We start from the raw sequence: 21,771 nt of genomic DNA on the forward strand, positions 1-21,771 counted from the left end.
GTATGTATGCATTTAACACATTCCGTTTGTCTTAATTTACTTCTCCATCCCTTTTATTGTTTACATATTTAAAAAAAATGACACAAGACCTAATTAACCTTATTCACAAGGTAACAACTTATTAATCATGCTGTATCAGAAGTAGCTAGTACTGAACACAAGAGGGCGCTAGTGAACTGCGTGTAAACCAGACGTGCTTGAATTTTATAAAACTAACTCTAAATCCAGAACTAAATGTATATGATGTATATTGAATTACAATTTTTGAAAATATATTTTTGTATGGTTTGATTTGAAAACCGGCATAACAAGATTACAAGTGGGTGGTGACAAAATGAACGCTTTTTTAAGGAATGTCTAGTAAAATTAAACGCCACCAACATAAAGACATATATATATATATATATATATATATATATATATATATATATATATATATATATATATATATATATATATATATATATATATATATATATATAAACACACACACACACGCGCGCAAATCATTTAGGACCAAGAGGACCAAGATCTACATTGATGAATCGTCGTTTTAAAGGTCTTTCCTGATTCAATCATTAAGGAATAATGGCATTTCAGCAATCTGTGTGCTTCCTTTGACCATCTGTGACAAGTCTGAACATTATTTCACCTCCATACACAACTCTAGAATGAACACCTGTCTTCCTTTCCCTGACCACGCCCCCTAAAGTCACACCTCTATTTTGATTGGGCCGGGGGTCATGAATATGCACATGTCAAACGCTCGGCCCCTCCCTTTGCACCTGATTGGAAGTATTTACTTGTTTTTTTGCACAGAGGTGCTTGAGTTTTAGAGCAGCTCTGCGCTGGAAGATGAAGCCCTGCTGGACCGAGCAATAAGGATTACAGCGATTTGACTTTATAAAAGAGAAGAAAGGACCATTATTGCCAGAGAACTTTATACGCATTTCAGGATGCCGCGCTCATTCCTAGTAAAGAAGCATTTCAATGCAGCCAAGAAACCGAATTACAGTGAACTGGAGAGTCCAACAGGTAATAGACTTTTTGGTTTGATGAGTCTAACTCCTAAAAGTGAAATGTTAAAGTTATTTCAACTTTTTAGTGTGTTGCAACTCTTCGTTAAGCTAATGGCACTTTGCGTGGCAACACACTAACACGTATTGTTTATTGAATTGATCCATTGCCTTTTTTTCTTTCTTGATATTTGTGGTTGTACATGAAGACGAAATAGCCTCCCTAACAGGCTACATATCTAAATGAAATAATTGCGAATCAATCCAAAGGAACGGGATCAGTTCCTACTGGAAAAATAGCAATTTCATTTGACTCTTATTTCAATCACATTATGATCGTTTAGAAACGTTTACAAAAGATCTCATTTAGAAACCCAGTACACATCTTTTATGATTGATTTTTGTCGAAGGATAGCCATAACATATAAAGTCACTCAAATGGGTAGTTGGTGCATAACATTAGAGTTTACCTTTAAATGTATAAGAATGTTCAAGGGAAAGTGTTTATCGTTGGTCCTGTAACTGGTTCCCATTTGAATTGGTTCTGCAGTGTAACAAATGAACTTTTTATAAGTGTAAAAATTCCATTTATTTCCTCAATGGCCATAAAACCTGCATGCATGATCATTTTAAAAGAAGATTTAGGAATATGCCACTTATGTATATCTGGTTGAGTGAACTAACATGATTGCATTTCCCCTTTTATTGCAGTGTTTATTTCCCCATATGTCTTAAAAACCCTCCCGGTGCCTGTTATACCTCAACCTGAAGTGTTAAGCCCGTTGGCGTACAACCCGATAACAGTGTGGACTACCAGCAGCCTGCCCCTGTCACCCCTGCCCAGCGACCTGTCCCCCATCTCCGGATACCCCTCGTCCCTCTCCGACACGTCCTCTAATAAAGACCACAGCGGCTCGGAGAGCCCCAGGAGCGATGAAGACGAGCGGATACAGTCGACCAAGCTGTCAGACGCTGAGAAGTTTCAGTGCACTTTGTGTAAAAAGTCCTACAGCACATATTCGGGACTCATGAAACACAAGCAGCTGCACTGCGACGCACAGACCAGGAAGTCATTCAGCTGCAAGTACTGCGAGAAGGAATACGTGAGTCTAGGGGCCCTAAAGATGCACATAAGGACACACACACTGCCTTGCGTTTGCAAAATGTGTGGGAAAGCTTTCTCCAGACCTTGGTTGCTGCAAGGACACATTAGGACACACACAGGTGAGAAGATCACACTAATGCATTTATTTGATGCTATTGGATGTCAAGTGTCTTTCTTCAGAATTAAGATTGAGTGCATAATATGCTTATGTTGGCAGCATTGCATGATGCAGCAGTACTTTAACCTGAATTTTTTTTTTTTGCTCATTAGGTGAGAAACCGTTTTCATGCCCCCACTGCAGTCGTGCATTTGCGGACCGGTCGAACCTCCGAGCTCACCTGCAGACTCACTCGGACGTGAAGAAATACCAGTGCAAGAACTGCTCCAAAACCTTCTCTCGCATGTCGCTGCTGCACAAACATGAGGAATCTGGCTGTTGCATTGCACACTGAGAGAGAATCACACACGCACACACACACACACACACACACAGGGTCTGCATTCACCAAGTGCCTCCGATTGTGAATGCTGATCTTGGACCTGCTCTTCCTGTCAGTATACTCGTGATAAACTGGATACGAAGCGCCAAATGCATCCCCCTCTGATGATTTAAAAATGCATCGCCCCAGGGTCTGAATGAATAGTGTTTGTGGAGTCATTTAAAGATCAGATTCCACCCGAGACGCTACACACTAACATATAAAACTGACCCAAAACAGCCATTCCGCTTTGAGTTTGGTTCCCGGAGAACCTTCAACACCCTCAGAGAGGAAAAGGCACAAAAGAAAAGACTGTTTGCCAGATCCCTGGTGGTCTGAACTCACTGACTAAAGAAGCCTTTTCATTTCAGTGTAAACGCAGATTCATTCAACATGTCATGCGCCCGTCATGTGCCTTCCATTTCAACAGTATTTGCCCTGTTCGGGTTGGGTTGGTGTGTACTGTACATTTGTTTACGGATTTGTACTATTTGGGAGGTTTTAAATGTGTAGCCTCTCTAATAAGCAATAATTTATACTGGTTTATATCTGTATCTGAATGTTAAATAGGTAAGACAGTCACTTTTTTTTTTTTTTTTTTTGTTTTCTGAGAGGTAATCGGTCAGATATTTCAAACCGTAGATGGTGGCACACCAATGAGCTTGAGACCAAAGGAATAATTAATGCCATGTTTTTAAACAGGGAACAAGTGCAAAAAGACATTTTCTTGAATTAAAAGTATTTAAACTTTTGTGCGGTCATAACGCGACAGCAATTAACCAGCACTCAGACATGCAATACTTTGCCATGTGCCTTTTTTCATCAGGAACTTCAGAGATTTTGCCATGTAATTGTTTATTTGAATGTATATGACACTGATATGATTGTACTTTGTATTGCAAAGTGTAAATGAATGGTATGATTTTGTACAAAAAATAAAATTTACACTTTTTTGAATAACTCATAGCGATTGTCATTATCTTTTAGTCATCATTTCATTACAAATCTGTTTGATTTTTCTTTCTTATGTGGAAAGAAGCTATTTTGAAGAAAGCTGTAGTCTATGCAATGAAAGTCAATAGGGTCCAAAACAACTATCCCTTCTAGCTTTTAGCAGCTCAATTGAATAACAATTAGCCTAATGTTTACATTTACATAGGGTTTGTAATGCTATGCAAATGAATAGGCCCTTAACGGAACATCAACAGTAACATTTGTACAGAAATCTCATGAAAAGCACTTCATTTCAATTTGAACCTGTTGCTGATTTTTGTCTGCATTGACAAAGTTTAGAAAATAGTGTTAAACATGGTTGTGGAGGATGGAAAGAGCTGCTTTGTTAACTTCCTGAATTTAGAATATGGTTTGACTCGTTCCCACAGTTAACTTACATCGTGGGAGTTCATCAAAGTGAAGTTTAAGCATTTCATGATGCAAATGTGTTTGCAGTTTACTGTGGCGGGAAATGCAAGTTGTATAAACTACTGTCATTCATTTAAAAGTCAAGCTGGTGGAGATGCTATTTATATTCAGGATTCAAAGTTAATCAGAGACAGTCATGGAAATCCGGTGGTCAAAAGATGTGGGAGCCATACAAGACAAAACTTCTGTTGTGCATCTCAATGAAATGTCCTCAGGAGGTCAACTCGTTTTAAAGTCTGTGAGTTTGTGGTGTGGCCACATGAACCTGTCCTTGCGAACCTGTTCGGCTCCCAAACAAATCCCAAATGTTACACCTCCTCCCTATGTTGATCTCACTTTGCTGCCAATTTCTTTGAAGACTCTGGGTCTCTGAAGGGGTCACTATAGTAAAGCCAGACTGGCTCTCACACATGTGAAAGTCCTTTACTGGATTATTACTCAGCAACCTCACAGTACACAGTGGGAACTCACAGGACTGGCGCAAACCAATCGGGTTTTCAAACATTCATCTACTGAATCTAATTCTGAACTGACCATTGGAAATAAGCAGCTTCTAACTGCATAGCAAAACTCATCTTGAAAAAACACCATGAAATCAAAACTGATCGTATTTCCTTTCTAACAAACATTCCTGGTCTTATAGTGAATGATAACCATTATTCCCAAAGGTAAACATTTTTTTACTCTCGATCAATTGCTCCGTTTTCAATTTTTTGCTGATGTCACCAAGTCCACAATATTTTTCTTGGGATGACTAAGATAGATCTTTAATATATAATGTAAATTTATGTATGTATATACAGACCCTGGACCACAAAACTAGTTATATGGGTCAATTTTTTTAAATTGAGATTTATACATCATCTGAAAGCTGAATAAATAAACTTTCCATTGATGTATGGTTTGTAAGGATATGATAATATTTGGCTGAGATAAAACTATTTGAATATCTGGAATCTGAGGGTGCAAAAAAAATCTAAACATTGAGAAAATCGCCTTTAAAGTTGTCCATTTATGTTAGCGATTGTGCTGCATTCACTCACAAAAATAAATGTTTTATATTATTTACAGTAGGAAATTTTCAAAATATCTTCATGGAACATGATCTTAATATCCTCATGATTTTTGGCATAAAAGAAAAATATTATAAATTTGACCCATACAATGTATTGTTGGCTATTGCCACAAATATACCCGTGCGACTTATGTTTTGTGATCCAGGGTCTCATTCTTTGTGATCCAGAATGAGACAAAATTACTGAGTGCAAGTAGAGGCCTGGTGTGAACACTTGCTCTGTAGAAAGGTTTTGGGAAAACACTTGACTTTTCCATGCTCTGTGGTTTATCTTTCCATGATCTGAGCATGGCTGCACTATTCCAGGTGTTCACCGTGACACACCTCACAATCGGACAGCTTTGGCCCTCAGGACCCCCTATGACGCCGTACAGGTGTTCACATATCTTGTGGTTTTCTGGAAGTTCAGATAAATATTTTGACTCTTTGTTCATAATAACTGCCGATTATTATCACAAAACTTAGCAAATATAACGCTTTATAGACAACATGAAGTAAGATATGTGGCTTTTAGTTCATGTCTATCAGGGTTGAGGTCATTAGTAAACCGTTTTTGACCGGTTTCTTTCAGTCGTCAGGAAAACATGTGACAGAACCTACTAATGCAATTTGAAAGAAAAATATAATTCGAAATTCTTATCTTTCTGCTCTTTTGTCACATGCTCCTTGAACTTTTGATGCCCCACGTCATGTCAGGCCTTTCCCTCACAAGACTACCGTCACCATTGCTCGAGGACAGATCCAACAAGGTTACAAAGGAAGTACATTTCTTTGTTAGTCTCTCTCTCTCTCTCTCTCTCTCTCTCTCTCTCTCTCTCTGCAACCTGCTGACTTCACACTAATGCAGCAGCTCCTGTAAACGGAACAGATTAAATTAGAAAGCTGGTTGAAAGCCTGTTTGTTCTGATTAGTGTGTGATAGAAGGAGCCTGACCTGAAGAAAAAGACAGAAACATTCTTCTCTTAGTTGCCTGAAAGGGCAATGAATGGGGACTGAGCCTTACATGCTTCAAAAAGGATGCAAAGGTAGTCCATAAAGCTATATTTCAAATCATCTTACGCCACACAGTAGCTGTGTGAAGAAGGTCACCGTGATTTTGCCAAGACAGACATGTTCCTGGATCAACATATTTTGTTGATCCTGGAACAACATTCCTCTCTGAAAATGTAGCCCTAACCCCTAAACCTAAACCCATAAGTTATCTCTCAAACCAGAGGGGAATGATAGGTGAACAACACTGATGTAGAAGCACCTGTTGGGGAATTTGCAGTTAAAGACCCTTCACACCTATACCTGATTGTAAGCCTAAACTTAAACTGTGAACATGTCCCTCAAATCTTATTGGTTGATTGGAATGTTGTTCCAGGATCAACAAAGATGGTGATCCAGGAACATGGTGAAATCACATAATTAATTAATTACTCTCTGAAAAATAGCTCCTAAGCCAAAAGAGAGTCACATTTTGAAATTCACCAGGTTTCTAGAACACAACCAGCTTGGTTATGCTTGAACCAAACTATGTTCCAAAAAACAGCTTCTTTACCAATTTGCTGGATTTTCCAGAAGGGAAGGCGACTTGAATTCCTTAGTTATTTATATCAACATCAACATGCATGCTAAATCTGCATATCACAGAGATGAATGCGAACGAATCCATATAAGAACAGTAATCAGTCAAAAAATAAATAAATAAAAAGAGTAATTGGGGCCTGCAGTTTTCCTAATGCCAATAGCTGAATAAATCTGATTAGCTTTCAGTCTGTGCCACATTAGCCAAAAACAACACTTGTGTCAAATCATACATTTGCACATCAGGAAAAAGGGGAAGGAAAGAATCTGAACAGCTAGACATGTTTGCGCTTGCTTCTCAGGCAATATCATTACAATCTTCTGCTAACCTAAGATGTCTGATCTATCATGTGATGGGAACAGGGTGCTCACATGCCTCTAAACCAATTACAATCGATATCAACACAATCATATGCCAACTCCTGATTATTTCTCTCTGTTGATACCATTTGGTTTGATGACCTACAAGATATCTCTCATCAATGTGAGAGTTTCATATCTCCAGGATGCCTGCAAAGTACAAATCTTTATAGGAATTATGTTTCAATTATGTTTAGTTGAGAAGCTCGACAGGTATTACTCCGTTTAACATGATTTATAGATCAATACACCAACCCTAGATTTGAAAGCACCAACTATTATATTCAACTAGGATATGCTGATGTTTATTTCCCTTTCTATTTCATAAGAGATTTCATTTTAAACTGAGCAAACATTAACGCCTTATAGTACACTACATTCTTCGATATAATTGAAGCTATAATCAGTTTGCTAGGAAATGATTAATTTTCTTACACTAAGCAAGAGGCTGATTAGTTCCCTCCTCTTTGTTGTTATGAAGTCTAATGAAACACAATCTAGGGAAAGAGATTTATATTTAGCCTACTAATGAAGTCCTCCTGGATGAATTGCTTTAATTTCCCACCTTCTGGAAAGTTTATGACTGTTATAATGTAATACAACTCACATGAAAAGCATTATAGCAAATCTCAGTTGATTTATATGATTGTTTATATATTGTTGCAAAACATAGACTGTATTAATGCACAGTTCATTTAAAGTTGGATAAGTTTGTCCAACTTTATCCACTTACATATATTATACTTGTGTAGGACTCTATATAACATCTCATCGTCGCAAAATGTAAATAATATTATGTTCTAGAAATAAAATTTAAAAAACTGAATAAAAGTTGTATAGTATCTTAATTTACCTGCATACATACAGTATGCATAAGTGAAACAATATACTGTATACACTGTAAAAAAAAAAAAATCCGTTAAATTTACGGAAAAAAACTGGCAGCTGTGGTTACCATTTCCTGTAAAAAATACGGTAGCAACATTTTAGGTTTTACAGACTTAACTTAAAATTTACAGTAATAAACCGTATTTCATTATCTGATATAATGTTAATTTACCGACTTGTTGAAGTATTAATATCTGTTTTCTACCATTGTAACACACTGACAACCACCAATCACAGTAGTAACAAGAATCACATGATCATTCACAGCTCATCCCAAGTAGTTCTTCCACAAGAAAGTTAATACTAATAGATGTAGAAGCTACACAGTGTCATTCACACAAACACTAAACACCATCATGGTAACACACATGAAAATTTAAAAATACAATAAACATTAATTTAACAACATTAAATGTAACATAAAACCCTAATGTACATAACTGATTAGAAAAAAACTAAGAAAACTGTTATTTTAACAAAAATACATCAAATGTGAAGTGTCACAAAGGGAATTGTGGGAATGTCAATTTACGTTTTTTTTACTGTAAATTATACAATGACTTGTTCATTTTCACTTCCAAAAACTGTAAATTTAATGGTATTTTACAGTAAACTAACATTAAATGTACCGTTAGATCTATCACAGTTATTTACCCTATATATAAGGAAACTTTCTGTTAACCAATTAACAGTTTTTCACTGTAGCATTTTTACAGTCTTTTACTGTTAAAATCACAATCATTTTTTACAGTGCTGCGTGATTGTTTTTGTAGTCTTAAAACATAAACTGTATTATCCAGCTCTTTATATAAATATATTTTATCCAACTTTAGCTGCAAACATACAGTATACTCATGTAAAGTGATATATATAGCAGATCTCAACTACCTGATTTTTTTTAGTTTTGTTGCAAAATCTATATTATCACCCAACTCTGCTAGATTGCTTGTATCATCACAAAATGTACATTAGATTATCGCCCAGCTCAAATCTGCTATGAGACTAAGATATGAAGATATTATAAACATTAAAAAAAATGATTTTCTGTAAAGTGTCTTGGAAAGACAACGTGTATTGTGGAAAGTGCTATACAAATAAATGTGACGACTTTTTTTGTTATTAGGATCAAATGTTAGTTCAAATGTTTTTCTAAAAAGGACAAAATTATAATGCAGCACTCATTATGAATAGTTTTTATGCAAAAAAACGTTAGCCACACCTAACGCTCGAATCAAACTCTACATTCAACACTCAGCAGATTCAAAAACAGGAAAACTGATTGGACCCGTCCACTGCAGGTCAAATAGGCTCAAGTAATGCCTAAAATCCCCTTGTGCGTTGCCAAATCTATCCCAATATCAAGGCCTATTCCAAAACAAAAGAGAAATGGGAAGTGATCGATTTACATTTCACAATCAAGCCAGTACCTGCATTTAGCTGCACAGGCATTATCCATGGAGACAAAAGATTCTGGAACAAACAAGCCTTAGAGAATATCCACCGCATGATGGTATTGTAGCCGAAAAACATGCCCGAACAGCACCAACGCACCAGCACAAACTCTCAAATAAACATGGCTGGATATCAGATGTGCCCTTTCCAAGGACCATTTATAAAAGCTCTTAAAAAAGCATTCATGCATTCTGATTTCCAACACGATGCTGGAGGAACTGGTACATTTAAATTCCACATATGGTCCTGTCAACTGAAGCTCAGTGAGAGACAAAATATGAACCTGTCTCGTGATTGCTTGACCAGGTCAATGTCGGCTTTTGCCATTTTACTTTCACAAAGTGAATGTTTCTCTGAATCAGTGCAGTAGATCAGATGTGCAGCAGTATATACCGAGGGTCAGGTCACATCTCAAGCTCTTTTTTTTTTTAGAGTGCATTGTTTTTATGATCTTACACCATGTCATAACCAGACTCAATGTGATAAAGTGATCTTTTCCATACAAAATTGGCTCTCTCTTTAACTGTAACTAGCATCAACCAAAGGGATGTTTTGGTGCTTCTTTCAAAGTGAAATCACATTCATCTAAAATCCACAAGTTTCTTATGCTCACCAAGGCTGCATTTATTTGATTAAAAATACTGTAAAAACAGTAATATCTTTTAAATATTATTACAATTTAAAATAACTGTTTTCTATTTGAATATATTTTGAAATGTAATTTATTCCTGTGATCAAAGCTGAATTTTCAACATCATTACTCCAGTCTTCAGTGTCACATGATCCTTCAGAAATCATTCTAATATGCTGATTTGTTGATCAAGAAACATTTATTAAGTTGAAAACAGTTGTGCTGCTTCCAGGATTTTTTTTTTCAGGATTCTTTGAAAGTTCAAAAGAACAGAATTTATTTTAAATCATTTTTTTGCTAATTCTTTACTGTAACTTTTGATCAATTTTATACATCTTTGCTAAATCCAAGTTTTTCTTATATTGCTGACCCCAAACATTTGAACAGTGGTGTATATAAAAACTTGATTTTTGTTGTTTGAATCAATATACTAGTAAACTTGGCTATGCTATATGCATTAAATCTATATTAAAATAAATAATAATAAGACAAAAAATTAGAAACAATAGACTTAATAAACACATACTGTTGCATCTCAAATTTAATGCTCTGCGGTGATACATTTTAAAATTTCTATTGATAATTTGTCCAGAATATACTTAAATTTGAATTACCATTTCTCTAAATTGTTGCAATGCATTCTAGAATTCCAAACCTACTAATTCATGCTAAATAACTCTAATGTTCACTTAATGGTGGATTCCCAGACAGCAACATAATGTCAGCCCCGATCCGGCCCACATCTGGGCCGTGTGGAATCCACCTGAGTAAACCATGACTGATATTGCTGACTGAATCAAGAAATGTAGCCACAGTCATTTAGTGGCTGACAAACCTAAAAATACACGCTTCAGGAGTGCTCCACACATGCAGTGGTGATGTCATGTTTGCTGGTGTTGTGTGTGTTTGTACCGTTGTGTCTGCTGAGTAACTGTCGGGTCCAGCTGTAGGATCTCTGACTCAGGAGGATGTGGGGTAGACGTTCTGTTCCCCCGCTCCTTCACAGAACTTGTGAAAGCGTGCCTTCAGGAAACACCAGAGCATTGTCTAAGTCAACAATCAAAATGGAAAAGCCATCTTTGGCTTGGGATTTATTGGTCTCTAAAGATGCAGGATTCCTAAAGATGTTTTATAGGACTGCCAACTGATTAAAGATTGTATTGGTATGAATTACATTATATGCTGATTAATTAATCTTATACTACGGGGCTGTTGAATGATTGAATCTAATTGGTTGACGAAGAATCTAATGCTGGGTACACACCAAAAGATTTTTTACATCTTATAAGATTTTCAAAATGTGATAGACCACAAACATGAGGACAAAAAATCCTAGATTTAAGCGTTTTGCTCCTATAGTGTGTGGTGTGCCATGATGTGACAAAGACAGCACACCACACACAAACAGATTTTCAACCAGATTCTCGACTGTGAACACAGGAAATCTCGCAAAATCTCGCGAGACTTCAGAATAAGCATGGCGGATGATATGCAGCAAGAGATTATGATGATAGTGTTTGGAATGATTTTCACAGAAAATTCACAAAAAAAACAAACAAAAAAACATTGTACCCACCATTATATATAGCCTTTTATACAGAAATATATTCATTCTTTATTGTCTTTTTTTATTCTTTATTGGAATTATTGTCTCTTTAGAAAAAGTTATTTAATCCCTCTATAGAACCTCACTGAACCCTTGTAACACTCAGCTTCCTGCATGTGTGTGTGTGTGTGTGCGTGAGAGAGAATGACCGTGTCTTCCATCATCTCGCTTTCTGATTGGATATAGTTTACTTTCACGTGATAATCTCCAGAGCGTGCGCGCGTTTGTCCTCGGGGTCCCCCCCACACATCAGGATTTCTGATCGTAAATATTAAACATGTTGAATATTTACGATTCGCGATCGGGGCGGCTCCGACGTTCTTCCGAGCAGGTTTGGACACTCTTAACACACCTCACACCAAGGGAAAATCTGATAAGATAATCTGTTGAACCATCAAGATAATCGGGACATAGCTAGGATTGTCGGAAGGGGGGAAATCGGCCCAAAATCAGCCCGATTATCTTTTGGTGTGTACCCAGCATAAGGTGTGTTTTCAGGGAAACGCACGGCTAAAGTAGTTTCAGGCAGGTCTTGACCGCATTACATTTTCATATCGCTTCGCCAAATGACTTCAGTAATTTCAAAGGTCTTTACTGCCTACAACCGCAAATAACCGAAACCCACAACCAAGCAAATACATATAGTAAACAATAAGATAAAAACGACAAATTATTTTCACGTTTTTTTGCTACAAAATTACGTTTTATTATGTATGGAAAGCACACAGTCTCTTTTTCCCTCTCTCTCTCCCACACAAACGCACACACACATACAGTACAGACACACACTCGCACAGAAACGTGTTGTCAGCGCAATCGCTTTTATCAGTAAAATAGTTTAGCAACTTAAAAGCTGCATGACATTTCTCACGAGGTAATAACGCCGCTGTTCTTGACGCAGATAAACGGACAGTTTCGCTATTAGTAGAAACACTGCTGCCGAAACATTGTTGAGAGACACACAGATTCACTCAGGTAATTTTCTCTCTTTCTCTCGCTCTTTCTAATAACTGCATTAACTATATTAGTTTGCTATCCCTGGCTCAATCCTCCGTTAAATGACATTTTGGAGTTAGCAAGGGAGGCGTTGGATGAGATGCGTAAGAAATTAGTGCTACACACAAGAGCATTTTAAGGACAAAAACCTTACAAATGTCTTGAAATATATCATCTGAAAAAATGTCTTGAGGTGTGGTAACCATAGTATAAGCGGAATAATTGACACTGGTCTATTGAATTATTAGAAAATAATGCACACCAGAGGTGTATAACTGCCATATAGTCAGCAATTCATTTTACAATTGTTAATAATTAAGAATTATTAAAATAAAAGTACACATTTTTTAAACTCTAATAATTAAGAATAATATGAACTATTTATAACTTTAATTTCAATACTTTTCAAAATGTAATTTTTTAGAATTATTAATAATTAATAATCATATTAATCATATTTCAATTATTTAACATTTTTATAATTGCAAACATTTTATGTAATTATAAACGTTTTTTATAAATGTATAAAATATATAACTATATTTTATAAAAGATTATCATAATTATATAAGACCGTGGTTTTTCACATACATGAAAAAGATTAACATGGGTTTCCTTCCAAATTTATCAGAACAAATTTGTCTCGATATCACAGTGCCTTACTTTCCATCTACTTTCAGTAAAAAAAAAAAAAGATTAATAAAAAAAAGAAATCTTACTTCTATATTTAAAGTTTACAAGCAAAAATAAGAGTACAGTTTTTCCATCTGTGCAAATGTTGCTCATCAGCGTTGAGGCACCGTCGTGTGTAAAATGGAAATTGCATTGTGAGTCATTGCACAAGTTTTGGGAATGTTTCAACAGCCCCGAGAAAGGAATGATATTCTGGTGGAAGGTGATGATAATAGTAACATTATAGTGCACTTCGGGGACTTCTGAACATTCAGAATGAATGAGCCAAGCATTTCATTCTTCTTCTGCTCTGTTTTTTCCATTTGAGTCACTCTTTTCCTGCGTCTCTCCCTCCTTCCCTCCCTCTCTTCATGCCTGCAGGGGTCATTTCTGATCTCGCATCACTTGGCAAGCATCCGCTTTGGATGATCTTTCCTTGGGAAAACTCTTTGCACAACACCTGATTTACTCGTACTAGATCCTTGTGAATTAGTTTGATTTGAAATCAACTAAACTGTGAAATCAAAAGGGTTTTTCATGTGCGATTACATTTCTGTATTTGGCGGTGGGCGTCTGAACGGTAAATTATTCAATTTGTTGCCTGAAAGCATCTCTGGGATGCAAGATCTCGGCTGTTTAGGCGGATGAGAGGCCAGACACACTCACGTTGAGATAACGTCAACCTCCACTCCACTAGTCTGTGCTTGCAGCTGATATACAGGAGAGATATCTGCTCTGGATCAGTATTCTGAGGTCTGGGGAACTGCAGAGGGAGAGACCACAGTGATATTACACACCAGAAACAACCTAGCAACAATAGAAACCACAAAAGAACACCCTAACAACAACATAACAACAGTAAACAAAAGTTGACAAAAACTTAACAATAACAAAAACAACAAAGCTGTCAGTTTAAATCTATATTAAAAACCCATCTCTTTAACCTGGCATACATATAACACATTATCACATTTCTATAATTCACATCAGTTAAAGGATTTCCAGACAGTAACATATGGTACACCTGGATTCCACACGGCCCAGAAGTGGCCCAGATGTGGCCCAGATCTGGGCCGACACTACGTTGCTGTCTGGGTTGTTAGGCAGCATAAATTAGGTCAACTGGAACCAGGATCAATTCCCATAACACCCGAACTACTTGCTACATCGTAAGAAGAATGGCATCTACACTAATATTAGTCTCTGTTTATCCCGAGACTACCGTAGTCAGCCGTATCCGTCACTCTCAGAAAAAAAGGTACAAAAGCTGTCACTGTGGCAGTACCTTTTCAAAAGGTACACCTTTGTACCTAAAGAGTGCATTTAAGTCCCCCAAAGGTACATATTGGTACCAAACGTGTACATATTAGTACCTAAATGGTACATATTAGAACCCTTTTGAAGGGTACTGTCCCAGTGACAGCTTTTGTACCTTTTTTCTGAGACTGATCCACAATCTGATTTCTGACTTGTGATGCAGCCTGAATCATAATCACACTGTGTTCATTCGTTTCGTTGGCCAGAGGAGAATTGATTGAGATCCTGATGGAGTTTGGGTTCCTTGCCATTGTCGCCTCTGGCTTGCCTAGTTGGGGACACTTAATATCCAGCAATATTATTGATCTGACTGCACTGACACTGTTGAATGAGAACTGAGCTGGATAATGGCATCACTGTTTTCTATATAACTGCCTTTTAGATGAAATTAACTCGTTTAATAATTGATGATCTTCACAACGGAAATGAATAATCACTGAACTGACTTCAGCTGAACAATGACACTGTTTTCTTTTAGAGCCGAACTGAAAAATGAACTTTGTTTGCATTGAGTCATTTTCCTGTTATCACTGTAAAGCTGCTTTGAAACAATGTCTATTGTATAAAGCGCTTTATAAATAAAGGTGACTTGACTTGACATTGAAAACATCATATTGAGATCTCTGACTTTTGGTCTCTGGTATCTTGGCAAATCTGAGCAGAATTTGAGACATTGTTGGGATTTTATCTGATACTCGTGGAGACAAATGTCAGATTATGATTATGACCTCTATTTAATCCCTTTGGTGTCTAGGAGAATAATTAACTCAGTTGTGATTTTTCTTCCCTGTGGTGTGGAAGCAGATCACATTGTGTATGAATATCCGAATGCATAAATAATTTTCTTATCTCCATCACATCCCGATCTAAGGAGGGGTTTGTTAGAGGTATCTACGGCAGCCAGATGACGTAAATCGAGACATCAATGAAAAGATAAATTAGCTTGTTTTGGCTCTCGAGCCAAATGCAATAAAAACCCAAATTCTTACTGCTTAAAACATTGTGCAGGTCATCTGAGCGTCGTGAAACCTCAGCGGGGCTGTAGCACATCAGAGCAGATGGACGGGAGAGTTACGATGTCTTACGAGGACGTCGAACATCAAAGAACCGTGCCGTGGACCTGTGATGCTCTCGTCTGATAACAGGACCTCTGCGTCTTTCTCTTAATCTCTCACACTGATGCTCTTCAACCTCTTTTATTATGGCTGACCACGGCTGGAATCCAGACCTCTGATAATCCTGACCGAACCCTAGGAATGTGTGCAAAGAAAAAAGAAAACAGGCATGGATGGACAGAAGATCAGCTTAGCAAGTGCTTAGTGACGCTATGGGCAATCATCATTATTCATATTACTTAAGAGTTTTTGATTTGAACAAACACTTACCTTAAATATTAAACCTCTTTTCCTCAGAATATAAGTATGTGTAGACATATTAGGCTTGATTTTATTTGGAGTGTTTTGTTGTATCCCATGGTATGATGGACAGAATTTAGAATGAAGGAATTGTCTCTTAAATTCTCGAGTGTGAGATTGAATTGAATTGGCCCCAAAGGAGGTTGAACTGGAATGATAGGAAGAGGAATTTACTGAATTGAATTCAAAGTTAAAATTCAACACAGATGATTCGGAAATTTCACCCTCATCCACAAAAGTTAATTTCTGGTCAATCCATCCATCCATCGTTTTATTTATCTATATATCCAACGTTCGTTCTATCTGTCATTGGTTCTGTTGTTCTATTATTCGTTCTATTATTCTTTCTATCGTTTTATCAACTGTTCATTCTATCATTTCATCTGGAGTTTGTTCTGTCATTCGATCTATCGTTTGTTCTATCTATCGTTTTATCTAACGTTTATTGTGGAATTCGTTGTATCATTCGTTCTATCTATTTATCGTTCGTTCTAACATTCTATCATTCATTGTATCTATCTATCTATCTATCTATCTATCTATCTATCTATCTATCTATCTATCTATCTATCTATCTATCTATCTATCTATCTATCTATCTATCTATCTATCTATCTATCTATCTATTTTTGCAATTGCAATTTATTTATTTCTATTTCCTTATATTAAAATGTGAATTGCAATTCTGCATCCTGTTTGCTGAATTCAAATTCAAGAAGACATATTCTGAATGGCGCACAATCTTGATATCATGATATTTAATGAGGTACTTTCAGAGAATAACATGTTAAACATGTCCAAAAAAATACTTTTTGCAAAGATCAATTTGTAGATAAAATCTGGTGGAAACGCATAAGACAGGTGGAAATTACATTCACATGTGCAAAGCGGATGATTGAAACTGTCCATTTCACCCATTACCAGTGCAACCTGAGTATTTTGATAGTTGAGAGCACCATTTAACCATCCACCATCAAAAACACACACACACACACACACACACACACACACACACACACACACACACACACACTTATCTGCGCCTGCCAAGGGCTGCAACTCGTCTGCAGTAATGCGCCTCTTATGTTGGAGAGCAAAAGCTGACCTTGTCCTCTTTGCTGTGGGTCTGTGGGTTTTGGACTTGGGAACAGGAACTCCCAGTACAGACAGAGTGTCTGCGAGCCCCAGCGCCCGCTCCACAGAGGAACACTTTGTTCACCGCCACCAAGGAAAACTTAAGACAACAAAAACACACATTCTGGAAAAATGAAAATTTGAGAAGGGCCCCCTCAACCTTTTCTTTTCTCCTCCTCTTTTTTTGAAATTGTGCGCTTGGCGTTCAATGATAAATACTATCTCCCTCGCCTCCAAAGGGGCAACAATAACAGAACCGGGGGGAAAGTGTCCAAAAGTGAAAACTACAGCTAATGAATGAATCTGAGTGGAGTATAATGACTCGTAAATCACCGGTGAATGATATCCAATTGGGTTTGATTTATTGTGTTGAGAACAGAAGGCCTTGGTTAGGGAAAGCAAAACACTAGACTTTTTATGTGTTGTCAGTAACTCATAAGCAGCACATGTCCTGTTGACAGGAGGGGGAACAGAATAAACGTCTGTTTTGCAATACACCATCATGCATCTGATTATAGTTTATTTGGAGTTTGACTTCTTTGGTTACATTACAGCAGAGGCAGCATATGGAGATATGAGTGAAATGTACAACTATAATTAACACAGTCACAGATGCTAGTTATGTATGTGTAATGGGAATCATACAGAATGAAAGAAAATTCCTAATTCAGTCATACACTGAAAGGTTTGAATCCAAATGACATCCAACATTTCTCAACTTGTTTCTCTATTAAAGGGATGGTTCACCCAAAAATGAAATTCTGTCATTAATTACTCACCCTCATGTCTTTCCAAACCCATAAGACTTTCGTTCATCTTCGGAACACAAATGAAGATCTTTTTGATGAAATCTGAGAGATTTCTGTCCCTCCATTGACAGTCTACTCAACTACCACTTTGACGCTTCAAAAAGTTCATAAAGAGATTGTAAAACTGATCCATATGAATTGAGCGGTTTAGTCCAAATTTTCTAAAGAGACTCGATCGCTTTATATGATGAACAGATTTAATTTAGGCTTTTATTCACATATAAACATTCATTAACGCACACATCAGTTGTGGTAAACGAAAGCTCAAGGATGTTCGCTTGACGCGCGAGAACCAATGAGGTTCATTCTCGTGTTACGCATCATGTTTGAGCTTCAGCAAGAACCAATGAGGTTCATTCTAGTGTTACGCATCACGTTTGAGCTTCAGCAAGAACCAATGAGGATCATTCTTGTGTCATGCATCACGTTTGAGCTTCAGCAAGAACCAATGAGGTTCATTCTCGTGTTACGCATCATGTTTGAGCTTCAGCAAGAACCAATGAGGTTCATTCTCGTGTTACGCATCACGTTTGAGCTTCTGCAAGAACCAATGAAGTTAGTTCTTCATGTCAAGCAGGTTCGGTTGAGCTTCTGTTTATGATCAATGTTTATATGTGAATAAAAAGCCTAAATTCAATCTGTTCGTCTTATAAAGCGATTGTGTCTCTTCAGAAAATTATGACTAAAACGTTCATTTCATATGGATTAGTTTTACAATCTCTTTATGAACTTTTTGAAGCATCAAAGTGGTAGTTGCGTAGCTGTCAATGGAGGGACAGAAATCTCTCAGATTTCCTCAAAAAGATCTTCATGATGATATGAGGGTGAGTAATTAATGAAATTATTTACATTTTTGGGTGAACTATCCCTTAAATTTCTAGTAAAATGCTTGACAAAAATTCTTTACTTTCCATTACACACACATGTATTTTTACTCTGTTTTATATAAACTAAAGAGGCACAATAATAATTTACAGTTTTTAAACAATTACTATATGAAAAGGAGCATAAAATTCTGAAAAAATGAAAAATTAGCTAGAACTTTGGGTAACACTTTATTTTACAGTGACTTTGTTACATATGTTGCATGTACTTACCATAGTAATAACAGTAAATTATGCATAATTACATGCAACTAACCCTCAACCAAATCCTAATCCTAACACAACCCTATAGTGCATGTTGTTAAAGGTCCCGTTGCATGCGATTCCATGTTTCAAACTTTAGTTAGTGTGTAATGTTGCTGTTAGAGCATAAATAATATCTGTAAAATAATAAAGCTCAAAGTTCAATGCCAAGCTAGATATTTTATTTAACAGAAGTTGACTACAAAAAAACGGCTCGATTGGACTACACCCCTCTACTTCCTGCATTAGTGACATCACCAGAACCGTTTCTTTGACTAAGCTCCGCCCACAGGAATGCTCCCTCAACTCTACTGGCTACTTGCGCACTTCTTATAACTTAGCCTACTGTTTACTCAGCTCTTACGGTGATTTTCTGAAGTAAAACTGACGCTTCATCTTTTGTGTGATGTACAATAAACTTTATTAAACTCATCAGTACATGTTTGATCATCATTCAGACAGCAGACTTGTAGGCTTTTAATAAATAATGGATACATAGCCTACAAGCAGATGACAAATACGTTATAATAACCGTAATTAAACTACTAAACCATACCTGTTCCATCTCTATACAGCACTCTGACTCTGTAGGCATTATTGTCCGACTCGAAATGAACGCCGTTACTGAGAGTTTCTGATATTATCATCATTCCGTGAGATGAATTTTTCCTGACAGACTGAGCGCGAGCTCATGAAGCTCCGCCCCCTGGGTCGTCCAGCAGCAGCTCATTTGCATTTAAAGGGGACACACTGAAACGGCTCGTTTTTCTGAGCCCCAAAAAATGTAAATTTAAACATGCTGTAAAAAATGATCTGTTGGGTATTTTGAGCTCAAACTTCACATACACACTCTGGGGACATCAGAGACTTATTTTACATCTTGTGAAAAGGGGCATAGAACGGGACCTTTAATTACTATTACTCAGTACTTAAATAAATGTATAATTACACTTTAACAATGACACCTTAAAATAAAGTGTAACCAAACTTTATTTTACTGTCCACTATAGTAATTACAATACATGGGTAATAGCTAGCTACTAACCCCACCCCTAAACCTAACCTGAACCCATGTAGTCAGCTTATATTAATCAGTACTTTCTTAGGTAAGTACACTGTAAGTACACATAAGTGCATGTACCATAAAATAAAGTGCAACCAAAAATTGTGCCTCTTCTTCACCTCATACACCCTTTCACCAGAAAAGGGTGGAGTGAAGGAGGTAAGAAGCGAAGAAGAGAAAGAAAGTGTGAGGGCAGGATTTTCATCCCCTCAGGCTACAGTTATCAACCTCCACCCAGTTAAACTCTGACTCAAGCATCACGCTCAGTCCAAAGCAATGCTTTGTTTTCTTCTTCAAACCTCGTCTTTTAACTCCATTATGAAGCAATATCCTACAACCCTCCCTCGTTCATGACAATCCATTTGTCAGTGTTTGCTTCAGATCATTCTCATGAAAGTTTGGCAATCGCCAGCCATTTTGTGTATATTGCAGAGGAGCAGGTTATCTGTTGTTAGCATGCTGCCACGCGCCCTGCTGCACCTGATAGTCTTACACAGCATTCCTCACCTGAGAGACGGAAAGAACGGGCAGGTTTTAACACGAACGCCCAGACACTCATACACTTGTTCTGTGGCTGCAGGTGTAGCTCACATCGCATGTAATACTGCAGCTCCGGGCTTGTAGGTGAGCCGCATAAACTATGCGCCGGGGTTTTAAGGAGGAGGTGAGGGTAATTTGATGTTTGGAGCCACACGGCGTGGGACGAGGAGTCCAAACGACTGTTTATTTGGAAGAATTAAGCTTTTCGTTCCGTGTGAAGTTGATCGCTTTGTGGATTTTCCCTCAAGTGTGGTTCAGGGCAGAGAGAGGGCACGTGAATTCATTGAAGTCCATCGCATATGTAACAGCACACCGACTTCCAGTCTCCCCAAAAATGAAAATATACAATATTAAGTACTTCTCTGTCTGTTGCATATTTAAGATGGAGGCCTCACAGTAACTGTCGAATTCAAAGACAATGACCGTGTGGAGATCTCGGATAATAGTGCAGTGTTTTGCTGAAAGGAGTGATTATGTTAAAGTGATTGACTGTGATTATTACCTCTAACTGCCAAACACCATTTTAGAAAGTTTCCAGACTCGGTATCGAATTAAACTAGGATTATTAATGGGGAATCAACATGGGAAGCTTGTATTTAAATTGTGTCTATGGATAAATATAACAAAAACGTTCAGGAACACGTCCAAGTAAAATTTTACCATCAAAATGTAAATTAGAAAAAAACGTACAAGAAATTATGTGGATTACAAATAAGAAGCATAGATAATATTCTTTGCATTATGACATTACTTTCATGATAATTACGCAATTTTACACCCAAATTCTCATTAGAGTAATGCAGCTGCACATTTTACTTTTAACTTTTTGTGTAATTCTCATTATTCTCAGATTTTGGTTACTGTAGTACAGTGATTTTGGACATGGTTGCAGATTTTTGTATTTATTTAATTCTATATTTATATAAATCAGTGTTGTTTTGTTAACTAAAAACTAAAAAAAAGTGAGGTAACTGAAATAAAAATAAAATATAAATATTAGGTGAAAAACTTAAACTAATAAAAACTTAAATGAAAGTCAGAAAAGTTGCCTTGGCACATAACTGAAATAAGTAAGTTTCAGGTGAAGTACTAAAA

The 21,771-nt window shown here is 36.9% G+C and overlaps 1 protein-coding gene across 1 annotated transcript; it reads left to right on the top strand.

The window, feature by feature from the left end:
• The first annotated feature begins 815 nt into the window (after positions 1–815).
• Positions 816–3,563, top strand: snai2 (snail family zinc finger 2). Its single transcript, XM_081352468.1, has 3 exons — positions 816–1,035; positions 1,728–2,240; positions 2,392–3,563. Exons 1-3 carry the CDS (start codon positions 957–959, stop codon positions 2,571–2,573), a joined length of 774 nt encoding a protein of 257 aa, XP_081208594.1. The 5' UTR covers positions 816–956; the 3' UTR covers positions 2,574–3,563.
• The last annotated feature ends 18,208 nt before the right edge of the window (positions 3,564–21,771 follow it).

Source organism: Scardinius erythrophthalmus (genome assembly GCF_964197995.2).
Source record: "Scardinius erythrophthalmus genome assembly, chromosome: 22".
Classification (NCBI taxonomy): domain Eukaryota; kingdom Metazoa; phylum Chordata; class Actinopteri; order Cypriniformes; family Leuciscidae; genus Scardinius; species Scardinius erythrophthalmus.